At 51.8% G+C, this 11681-nt stretch overlaps 1 protein-coding gene and 1 long non-coding RNA gene across 3 annotated transcripts; one reads left to right on the forward strand and one right to left on the reverse strand.

Annotated features, from left to right (window-relative positions):
• Positions 1–7770: 7770 nt before the first annotated feature.
• On the reverse strand, positions 7771–9869 carry DDIT4 (DNA damage inducible transcript 4). Of its 2 annotated transcripts, XM_045400089.1 has the most exons (3): positions 9731–9869; positions 9372–9639; positions 7771–9098 (listed from the first exon to the last, which is right to left on the reverse strand). In XM_045400089.1, the coding sequence occupies exons 2-3, from the start codon at positions 9577–9579 to the stop codon at positions 8605–8607; spliced, it is 702 nt and encodes a 233-aa protein (XP_045256024.1). In that variant the 5' UTR covers positions 9580–9639; positions 9731–9869; the 3' UTR covers positions 7771–8604. The 2 variants fall into 2 exon arrangements, with proteins under 2 accessions (XP_045256024.1, XP_015311350.1); XM_015455864.2 differs by having other exon boundaries at positions 9372–9869.
• Positions 9870–10084: 215 nt separating this feature from the next.
• Positions 10085–11320, forward strand: LOC135965120 (uncharacterized). Its single transcript, XR_010577984.2, has 2 exons — positions 10085–10938; positions 11275–11320. It is a non-coding gene; the product is annotated as an uncharacterized lncRNA (long non-coding RNA).
• Positions 11321–11681: the final 361 nt, after the last annotated feature.

The following is an 11681-nucleotide window of genomic DNA, read 5'->3' on the forward strand; positions in this document are numbered from 1 at the left end:
GGCAGGAGAATTGCTTGAACCCGAAAGGTGGAGGTTGCAGTGAGCCAAGATAGTGCCACTCTACTCCAGCCTGGCGACAGAGCAAGACTCCATCTAAAATAATAATAATAAAAATAATTGCCGGCCGGGCGCGGTGGCTCAAGCCTGTAATCCCAGCACTTTGGGAGGCCGAGACGGGGGGATCACGAGGTCGGGAGATCGAGACCATCCTGGCTAACACGGTGAAACCCCGTCTCTACTAAAAAAATACACAAAACTAGCCGGGCGAGGTGGCGGGCGCCTGTAGTCCCAGCTACTCGGGAGGCTGAGGCAGGAGAATGGCCTGAACCCGGGAGGCGGAGCTTGCAGTGAGCTGAGATCCGGCCACTGCACTCCAGCCTGGGAGACAGAGCGAGACTCCGTCTCAAAAAAAAAAAAAAAAAAAAAAAAAAAATTGCCTAATCTGAGATCATGAAGATTTATTCCTATATGTCTTCTAAGAGTTTTATAGTTCAGCTCTTCCATTTAGACTTACGATTCACTTTCCACTTTGAGTTAATTTTTGTGTACAGATATAATTTTTATTTTATTTTTATTTTTTAGGGACTGGGTCTCCCTATGTTGCCCAGACTGGCCTTGAACTTCTGGGCTCAAGCAATCCTCTTGCCTTAGCCTCCTGAGTAGCTAGGCCTACAGGCACATACAGCATACCCAGCTATGTATATATACTTTTTAAAAAATCAGGTTTATTGATGCATAATTTACATTTAAAAATTTTGTTTTTGGCTGGGCGCAGTGACTCACACCTGTAATCCCAGCATGTTGGGAGGCTGAGGTGGGTGAATCACAAGGTCAGGAGTTCGAGATCATCCTGACCAACATGGAGAAACCTTGTCTCTACTAAAAATACAAAAATTAGCCGAGCGTGGTGGCACACGCCTATAATCCCAGCTACTCAGGAGACTGAGGCAGGAGAACTCCTTGAACCTGGGAGGCGGAGGTTGCAGTGAGCCAAGATTGCCCCACTGCACCCCAGCCTGGGCGACAGAATGAGACTCTGTCTCAAAAAAAAAAAAAAGAAAAGAAAAAGAAATCTCAAAAATTAGCTGGGCATGGCAGCATATACCTGTAATCCCAGCTATGCAGGAGACTGAGGCAGGAGAATCACTGAACCCATGAGGCAGAGTTTGTGGTGAGCCAAGATTGCGCCACTGCACTCCAGCCTGGGCAACAAGAGTGAAACTCTGTCTCAAAAAAAAAAAACCATATATATACATTTTTGGCCGGGCACAGTGGCTCACACCTGTAATCCCAGCACTTTGGGAGGCTGAGGCGGGCAGATCACTTGAGGTCAGGAGTTCGAGACCAGCCTGGCCAACAGGGTGAAACCTCTTCTCTACTAAAAGTACAAAAATTAGCCCAGTGTGGTGGGGGGCACCTGTAGTCCCACCTACTAGGGAGACCGAGACAGGAGAAATCGCTTGAATGTGGGAGGCAAAGGTTACAGTGAGCCAAGATGGCGCCACTGCACTCCAGCTTGGGCAACAGAGTGAGACTCTGTCTCAAAAAAAACACAAAAGTTATTTTTTTCTTGAGACAGGGTCTCTGTCACTCAGGCTGGAGTGCAGTGACACAACCTCAACCTCCCTAGGTTCAAGTAATCCTCCCACCTCAGCCTCCCAAGTAACTGTGTGTACAGGTGTATATCACCACGCCCAGCTAATTTTTGTTTTTTTTGGTAGAGACAGGGTTTCACCGTGTTGGCCACCTCTGCCCATCTCAACCTCCCAAAGTACTGAGCTACCATACCCAGCCCATTCAGTAAAATTAGTCAATTTAAAGTATACAATTCAATTAGTTTCATTTTATATAATTACATATCTTATATACTTTAAAGGTTTTTCCTGGCTCATGCTTGTAGCACTTTGGGAGGCTGAGGGGTGCGGATCACGAAGTCAGGAGTTCGAGGTGAGACTGGCCAACACAGTGAAACTCCGCCTTTACTAAAAAATACAAAAATTAGCTGGGCATGGTGGCAGGCGCCTGTAATCCCAGCTACTCGGGAGGCTGAGGCAGGAGAATTGCTTAAACTCAGGAGGTGAGGTTGCACTAAGCCAAGATCGCACCACTGTACTCCAGCCTGGGCAACAGGGCTAGACTCTGTCTCGAAAAAAACGTTTTTCCTGGGAAATTAGGGATAGGAAGATTTGAGTGCAAGCCCATTTTCTCTTCTCCTTATGCCCCATGTTTTACTTATTAAAAGTATGTGTGATTATGTAGGTGTGTGTGATTGTGTGTGTGTGTGTGTGTGAGTGAGATAACTTTTTTTTTTTTGAGATGGAGTTTCGCTCTTGTCATCTGGGCTAGAGTGCAATGGTGCCATCTCGGCTGGCTGCAACCTCTGCCTCCTGGGTTCAAGCGATTCTCATGTCTCAGCCTCCCGAGTAGCTGGGATTACAGGTGCCCACGACCACACCTAGATAATTTTTTGTATTTTTAATAGAGACAGGGTTTCACCATGTTGGCCAGGCTGGTCTCAAACTCCTGACCTCAGATGATCCGCCTGCCTCAGCCTCCCGAAGTGCTGGGATTACAGGTGTGAGCCTCTGTGCCCGGCCAAAAGAACATTTTGATAACAGCTTCTTAAGGGTTCCTACTTACTTTGGCTTTCTCTTGCAGCCCACATGGACCTATTTATACAGTACATAGGTTGAATGAATAAATGAGTGGCCGAGTGAATGCAGCCCACCGACCTCTACATTCAGAGCCACCAGCTCCACGTGGCCACAGGCTGCATACGCTGCCCCAGAAGTTTCCATAAAGCTGCCCATGGCTGGGATCAAGATGGAGGCTCTTCAGCTGGGCCCCTGTATGGGCATGTCTAGGGTTAATGGTTTTCTGATTTGTGATTCCTTCATAAAAAGCCCTTCCATTTCGGGATAATTACAGAGTCCTGTAATGGTCTATTAATTGGGCCTGGTTTTTGTGCCCACGTTTCCTCAGCTTCCTCGGGGGTGCCCCAGCAGTACTTGGCTTCCTCCAGCAGCCAGAGTAGGATGTGGCTGACCCAGGCTGCACCTGAGCTGGGAAACTGGTAGGGCTTGTGGGGGTTGAACGGAAGGCCCCAGAGGTAGGAGACCACACACTGCTCATCTTAGTCCTGCAGATCCCTCACTGAGCTCCTCTGCCCCTTGGCATTTCCTCCTGATCCATGAAGTGGAATTAAAGGAATTTTTTTTTTTTTTTTTTGACGGAGTCTCGCTCTTGCCCAGTGGCACGATCTTGGCTCGCTGCCACCTCTGTCTCCTGGGTTCAGATGATTCTCCTTCCTCAGCCTCCTGAGTACCTGGGACTACAGGCACACACCATCATGGCCCGGCAAATTGTTCTGGTTTTAGTAGAGACAGGGTTTCACCATGTTGGTCAGGCTGGTCTCAAACTCCTGACCTCAGGTGATCCACCTATCTCAGCCTCCCAAAGTGCTGGGATTACAGGCATGAGCCACCACGCCTGGCCTAAAGGAACCTTATATATAATGCTTAATATGTACCAGAATTAGAATAATGCAACTTAGAAGTATAGCTGTCTGAACACATCCCCCCAAGTGGAGAGTTTGGTTTTCTTTCTTTTCTTTTCTTTTTTTTTTTGCGACTGAGTCTTGCTGTGTCTCCCGGGCTGGAGTGCAGTGGCGCGATCTCAGCTCACTGTATGTAACCTCCACCTCTGAGTTGCAGTGATTCTCCTGCCTCAGCCTCTCAAATAGCTGGGTCCACATGCATGTGCCACCACACCCAGTCAATTTTTGTATTTTTAGTAGAGACAGGATTTCACCATGTTGGCCAGGCTGGTCTCAAATTCCTGAGCTCAAGTGATCCACCCGCCTCGGCCTCCTAAAGTGCTGGGATTACAGGTGTGAGCCACCGCACCCAGCCTTTTTGTTTGGTTTTTGTTTTTTTGTTTTTTTTGAGACGGAGTCTCGCTCTGTCTCCCAGGCTGGAGTGAGATCTGGGCTCACTGCAACCTCCGCCTCCCGGGTTCACGCGATTCTCCTGCCTCAGTCTCCCAAAGTGCTAGGATTACAGGCGCCCACCACCACGCCCAGCCTTGTTTTTCTTTTGAATTCATTAAGGTTGTATGTTGACATGGCTGTTAAAAATTTATTTATTGATTTGTTTGTTTGTTTGTTTATTTAATTAGAGGGGTCTCACTGTGTTGCTCAGGCTGGTCTTGAACTCTGGGGCTCAAGTGATCCCCCCACCTTGGCCTTCCAAAGTGCTGGGATTACAGGCATGAGCCACCGGCACCCAGCCAATGTGGCTGTTAAGATGGTAACTTTGAAAAGCTGTTACGTTCGTAAGACAAGAGGGAACAGGAATCAAAGGGTGGTCCCTATTAAAGGCACTTGCTGTGCAGCCAGCCGTGCCATGCTCAGGCTGCCATCTCTATCCAGTCATGGGCATCTTATCTATCCAGTCATAAGACCCACAAGGGGCCTTAGTAATGTTGTTATATATATCATTTCCTCACTGTCATTCCCACTTTACAGATGAGGAAACTGAAGCTTAGAGAGGTAAAGTGACTTGCCCCAGGTCATTGGCTAGGAAATGGCTGAACTGGGATTTGAATCCAGATTTCACTAATGCAAGTGGCTTTAGCCACTAACGACACTACCTCCCTTCCATGACTTTAGCCTTTAATATTCCTCTAAACTAGGCGGTAGGCTAATGAAAAAACAAAAAACAAAAAGCAACAACAACTCTTTCTAACCCTGCCCTCCTCTCCTCCTAGCCTGAGAGTCTGAGGCTGGTGAGGGAATCTTATGTTCTCTGAGCTTAGAGAGAGGGCATGACCCAAGGCTCAGACAGCCAATGCTTAATTAACCAGTGTGTGCCAGGCCTGAGGAGAACCTAGGGGTGTTCTATAGAGCTAGGGGGATGCAAAACAAGCGCATACAATGAGATCATTGTATGCCATGTTTTCACACTGCAATTGTGAAAGATGCGGGGAGGGGAGGCAGAAAAGAGCCATAAAAAGGCTGGAACTTGCTCTAGGCCTTAAAGGACAGGGCTTGCCAGCAAAACACAGGAACCATATCCTTGGTGGAAGGCACTAGAATGAGCAGAGTCTGGGGCTAGAGAAAAGGGCAGTCCAGACTGACTTGCCCCAATTAAGGGGAATGGTGGGAAGTAAGCCTCAGTAGGGAGTATAGGGCCCAACACCGAATGTCCTAAAAGGCCAGCAGTGGAATCTGGCAATAGGGAACCATTGCAGGTTCTAGAGCATTGACCCGATGAGGTGGAAAATAGATAAGAGAGGGAATCCTGTATAAAGGGAGGTAATCAGTGCACATTTTCCAGGCCAAATAGGGCAGTCTTTTTCCTTTCCTTTCCTTTTCTTTTTCCTTTCCCCTTTCCTTTCCTTTCTTTTTTTTTCCTTTCCTTCCTTTCTTTCTTGATCAGATAGGGTCTCACTAAATAGGACAATTTCTGATAGCATTTACCAAAGTTGATTTTTTTTTTTTGAGACAGAGTCTCTCTCTGTTGCCCAGGCTGGAGTGCAGTGGCACAATCTCAGCTCACTGCAAGCTCCGCCTCCTGGGTTCACGCCATTCTCCTGCCTCAGCCTCCCGAGTAGCTGGGACTACTGGTGCCCACCACCACGCCCGGCTAATTTTTTGTATTTTTTTGTAGAGATGGGGTTTCACCGTGTTAGCCTGGATAGTCTCGATTTCCTGACCTCGTGATCCGCCCGCCTCGGCCTCCCAAAGTGCTGGGATTACAGGCGTGAGCCACCGCGCCTGGCCAAAGTTGGTTTTATGTGTAGGTCTTTATAAGCTTTCTTAGCTTTCCGGCTTAGCAACAAATAAGCCTGCCCCATTTTCTCTTAGGGAGTCCAGTACCTGGAGCAAAGCTCCCTGCCACATCTTAGGAGACCTCAGGACCCAGAACTGTCTTGGGCCTCAGCAAGCCTCTTCCCTTTCACCCAGACTCAAGCTACAGGGTTCCCACTTGCGGACCCTTCTGTCCTGCTGCAGGAGGATTTTCAGGCTCTGTGAGAATGAGGAAAACCAGTTTGGCTCTGGGAGAGGGTATCTCAGCTGAGCTAGCTTGGGAACCCAAGCTTTGATTTGGCCTCAGTCTGACTATCTAAGAAAAGGTGCAGTGCTGGGCTCAGCTGCATCCTTGGCTTGGAAAGCGGCTAATGCTGACCAATCCATCACTTCAGAGTAGAGTCTGTCTACTCTGAAGACAGACAATTGTTTCCTTGCTTCTCTTTTGAGACTGCGGAGGCAGGGTCATGAGCGTTGGCACATATCTCAGTTCCTGGGAAAGTGCCCTTCAGACTCAGCCCGGGTGTCAAGCTTGCTTCACTCTCAGCCCTGAATCTCAAGAGGCTGGCAGTGGACAAAGTCAGCCCTTATCCAAGAAGATGACCATTCCAGGGCTTGGGCCTCCATTTACTAATTTGTAAAACATTACAAACCCCTGCCGCCCCACCCACCCCTCACAGGGTGGCTATTAGGAGTATGTGCTAAGAAAATGGATGTGAGGGCTTTCCTAACACTGCTCTGGGCATCTTCACTGTTCTCACCATCCATTTCCAAATGCACTTCCAACCCAAGTTTATTCATTTCAGGGACCAAGTCATTCAGTTCTACCAAAGGGAGGTGGGTCTTCCAAGTCGTCGTAAAGTTTAGGACCCTCCATTGGAATCCCTGATGTAAATGCAGATTTCTGGGGCCCTGGCCCAGATGCACTGAGAATCTCCAGGAGGGCCCATGTGATCTGATTACACACACTCAAGTGGAAGAACCACTGTTTTACAGTCTTGAGCAAACAAGGCCTGTCTGGGACCAGGAAGAGAAACAAGGGAGATAAGAACTCTCCAAAGGCCAGTTGGTGTGTGTGGATGTAGTCCCAGGGAAGAAGGGGGAAAGGCCTTGGACTTCATCTGGCCCAACCCCAATTTGCCAATTTCTCTGATAAGGAACTTAGGACCCAGAGTGCACAATGAATCTTTTGTTTTGTTTTTAGAGACAGGGTCTTGCTGTCACCCAGGCTGCAGCCTTGAACTCCTGGACTCAAGCAATCCTCTGGCTTCAGCATCCCAAGTGACTGGGACAGCAGGTGCATAGAGGGCATCTGGGTGACCCAAGGCATGGTTAAAATAGGCCTGCTGTCTCCTTGCTCTCTAAGCCATTAGCACTCCTTCCCTCACCTGTGTGTGTGCAGGGAGTTCTGCACCCGCCTGGTCCAGACTTCCTTCCAGTGGCAGCTCACGCCCCTCTTGGTTCCTTGTCCAGTGAGAGGCATGAACTAAGTAGCCTTTTTCAAACTCCCCCTCTTAGCCTTTTCATATCCAGAGATAAGATTTGTAATTTTCATGATGGCAGAACAACTGTGATTTTTTCTCCCAGAAAGAAAAAAGGTATTTTCTAGTTCTTTCACTGTTAAAGACCTTGGGCTCAGTGGGCCCTCCTGTCTGGGCCTTCTAACTTGGGCAGCCAGGTGAGTTCTCCCTCTGGAGACTCTGGCATGGTGGGAGGTCTGACTCACCCCCTACCTTCAGGGGTTTCCAGTGTTCTCCTAGTAGCTTCAGCCAGCACAGAGCCAAGGGTTCTTGGCACAGATGGCACACGGTACACATACCTCTGTCACCAGGCTGGCAGGCAGTCCCAGAAAGGGACGGAGGAACACACAGGTGAACCCCAGGGCCTGATGAGACCTGCCTTTCACTAGCACCCATCTCCCTCCTTTTCACTTCATGGCACTGATGAGAGACTCAACCAACTGTTTTAACAAACATGTTTATTAGAAAAGTAAAAAATATTGCATAGGTCTTAATACTTGAACATCAAGTGTATTCATGAACAGTGAGTATCTTATCTTCATGTAAACAGTTCTAGATGGAAGACCCGGATGGCATTCCTCCCAGGGAGGGGTTCCAGCCCCCACCCTCTCGGCCCCTCCCTCCCAGCTCAACTCCACAGCACACGGTGGGGGAAGGGTTGAATGCAGCTCCCAGGTGTATTTTTTCAAGTGTCAAAGATCCCAAGTGATCCCTGACACCCACCCCTTCCTACTCTTACATTCATGCGTCTGTAAGATAGCTGCCTACAACAGGTCAGTAGTGATGCTCCGATCAGAAAGACAAAAGATACAAAACAAACAACACACTTGGTCCCTTCAGACCAGTAAGATACACAAACCACCTCCACGACCTCCCCCCTCCCTCTGGCTGCTCTGAGGAGCACGTGCCCTTTCACCCTGGGCCAGGCCGAGGCCTGAGCAGCCCAGCTGCTCTCTGGCTGTCACACCACTGTTAACTGTCAGTAACAAAAATAATAAGGTACATGCTACACACACATCCAGCTGGAAGCCTTGTTGGCCCCTAAGCCTTTGTTTCATGCTACAGTACTGAGGGGTATGTGTCCCCAGTGCACAGCCACCTGCACACAACTCAATGAACTTCCTGGGAAACACTGTTCCCCCACCTCCACCTTAGGTGGCTGCCTCAGTTTTCCAACCACAGGAATCAGTCCCTCAGCTCCTGCCTCTAGTCTCCACCCCAAAAGTTCAGCTGTCTCTGCCTTGGGGGGCACTGTCAGCCCCCGCAGGTTGAAGTTCAACACTCCTCAATGAGCAGCTGTTCCGAGCTGTACAGCTTCTTCTTGATGACTCGAAAGCCAGTGCTCAGAGTCAGGGACTGGCTGAAGCCAGGGAGGAAGGGAGAGTTGGCGGAGCTAAACAGCCCCTGGATCTTAGGCCAGAGTCGTGAGTCCAGGCGCAGCACGAGGGTCAGCTGGAAGGTGGGCACCAGGCTGGGGTCGAGTGCCAGCTGGCCCACGCTGTGGCAGCTCTTGCCCTGCTCCACGCAGACGTCCAGCAGCGCCCCCCGCAGGCCGCACGGCTCGCTGTAGGCCAGGCGTAGTAGTTCTTTGCCCACCTGGCTCACCAGCTGGCCAGGCATCAGCAGGCGCGCAGGGCGCCGCGAGCCCAGACGCGCCTGGGCCAGGCTCTCCTGCAGCAGCTGCATCAGGTTGGCACACAGGTGTTCATCCTCAGGGTCACTGAGCAGCTCGAAGTCGGGCAACGACACTCCATCTAGGTAAGCCGAGTCTGGAAAGGAGAGCACACAGGAAGGGGTATTAGAGCGGCTTCAAAAGGAAACGCACAGGCGGGGGAGGTGCTGTTTCCTTAAGAAACCAACGCTCCTTCCCACTCCGTGCCTCAGTTTCCGCCTCACTCACCTAATACTCCAATTCCCCCTGCCCCCAAGCAATCTGGGTCCCGATGGGATAGGAAGCCAAGGTGGTTCTGACCCCTTCCAGCACCGGGGCTTCCCCACCTTCCCGGCCCCTCGAGTCGCGTCGGCACCCGCCCACCGCTCACCTTCCTCCGGCCCGAAGCCACTGTTGCTGCTGTCCAGGGACTCGCAGTCCGAGCTCTCCAGGCTCGTGGAGCGGTCAAACCCCTCCTCTCGGGCCGCCGACCCCCAGGCTGAGCGCGGCGGCCGATCTGGGGTGGGAGTTCCGGACAAGGACGAGGGCGAAGACGAGGTGGACGACGACGACGAGAAGCGGTCCCAAAGGCTAGGCATGGTGAGGACAGACGCCAGGGCGTTTGCTGATGAGCACAGAGTGCCGGAGCGCAGAAGCCGCTGTAAGACAAGAGGGTCACCGACCAGGCGTCAGTCTGGGGACCAGACCAGACCGCGAGCTCTAGGACCCACACACAGAAGGGACGCTCACCAGCTAGCGCGGCCAGCGAGAACTGCTAAGACAAGTGCGTCCTGCCGCTCGAATGGGTGTGCGAACCGGTGCCAACCACCGAGAGCTGCCCAGACCTGTCCCTGCTCCACACTCGCACCTCCCCCTTGGCCTGCTGCTCCCTAGCACCAGCGCGGAGCAGCCTATAAGGACTAGCGCGGCAAGGCCACGCCTTCTCTGCGCCACGACCCAATCCAGGCCCGGGAGTGTGGCCCGCCTTGGCCAATGGACTCCGGGCGCACGTAAGCAACGTTCTCTCCTGCCCGGTGACAGCGGCCGGGCCCCGCCTCCATTGAGCCCCAGAACGCTCGCAGCCGAACCCCGACCCACCGCCACGCCCCCTTTCTGGAAAGGATCCGGGGCGGCTGCAGCTGCCAAGGTCCCCGAGGGCGCTCGCGGCAGGGGAGGATCAAGGAAAGACTTGTTTATTATAGGGTTGCATTGCTGGGGGAGGGGACAGCCCGTGACCAGGCTAGGAGGAGAGGCAAGGAAGCGTGAGGGGGCGGCGGGCAAGGAAAATGGTTGCCCCCAGCGTCTTGGATCCTAAAGCTTCGGGCACAACTGGGAACACACGAGGGGAATACCCGTGGGACGGCGGCGCGGGAGCAGACGTTAGCCCGGCCTGCCCTCGCGCCCTTACCCACTCTATTCCTGCTATGCAAAGGGTCGGGATATGGGGGTGGGGTCCACAAACTGGGCAGCTCCGGGCACCATGCTGCTGCTTCCCTAAGGCCCCACCTGCCCATCCTGGCGTTACTCTACAGCCCCAGGACATGGGTTAATGGGGATCCCTGCCTCCCAAACCCTATCCGCTTCCACCTTCTAACTGCTCCCAAGGAGAAGGCTTGAGGAGAGTGGTTAGAGGAGTGTGGATGGGCCTGGGTTCATAGCGCCCAGTGCAGGGATGGAAACGAGGATCCACAGCAGTTGGACTCACAGACCCATCCTCCCGCCCGGCTGACTGCAGGCAGCGAGGCCGGGCCTCCCTGCCCGGGCGGCCCCCGGGTCCTAGCGCCCAGCCCTCGCATAACGCTTTGTGTAAAAGACCCAGACGGTTGCATCAGGACCGAGGACCGAGATCTCTGGAAATGCCAGGGAGTGCAATGGCCATCCCCTGTTTCGTCATTCAGGCGGGGCCGCAGGAAATCTGGCCTGGCAGCAGTGCTCGGAGGCTAACAGTGGTTGCCGAGGTGGGTGGAGGTTGGGACGGACTCGACCTTTATTGCTCTAAAGGTTTATCAGTCTGGGACACGGGGACCCTGATGGAAGAGGGAGCCAAACTTACATCAGACGCCCAGGGCCCCCGGGGCGAGCAAGGAACCTAACCAGATAGGCGGGCCTTGCCTCGGGTCAGGCTTGCTTTCGCGTGACAAATGACACTTGCAGGAGATGTCAGGCCACTGCCCTCCTCAACCTTCATCCCCACCCCAACTTAAAAAGAAAAAAGAAAAAGTTGACACTTGGGCCAAGACTTAGAACCTGAAAGAACCAGAATCCAAGCCCTGCACCCTACTCTCATTTTACAGGTGGGAGACCCACTTACGGAGACAAATTTATGGATAAAAAAAGAAATCGGGGGATCCAGGAGACATCTTAAAGACAGCTGCAGAATGGAATAGTTTGTGAGCCACTGGGACTTTCACGGCCTTCTCTTCCCATTCTTCAAGCTGTGTCACTTGTTGGAGCCTGAAAGACACCAGATTGCTTAACAATGGGGATATAAAAATTAAAAATAATAAATAAAAAGACACTGGATCAAGGCGGCTAGATGAAGTTCTTGGAGGGCTGGAGTAGATGACATGCTCTTGAAATCACTCTTTACAGAGGTGACCTGCATAGGTGCATCTTCCTGCTGGCCAGAGAGAAGATCTGAATTAATCCATCAGAACATTCACCTTTCCTCCAGGCTGACGGGGCAGGACACCTAAACACC

The sequence above is a fragment of the Macaca fascicularis genome, chromosome 9, assembly GCF_037993035.2.
Source record: "Macaca fascicularis isolate 582-1 chromosome 9, T2T-MFA8v1.1".
Lineage (NCBI taxonomy): Eukaryota > Metazoa > Chordata > Mammalia > Primates > Cercopithecidae > Macaca > Macaca fascicularis.

Excerpts from the sequence above, each read along its gene's own strand:
- DDIT4 (XM_045400089.1), bottom strand. The coding sequence starts at position 9,579 with ATGCCTAGCCTTTGGGACCGCTTCTCGTCGTCGTCGTCCACCTCGTCT. Across the intron at positions 9,099-9,371 it reads TGGCTTCGGGCCGGAGGAAG|ACTCGGCTTACCTAGATGGA; the intron begins GTGAGCGGTGGG and ends TCTCCTTTCCAG.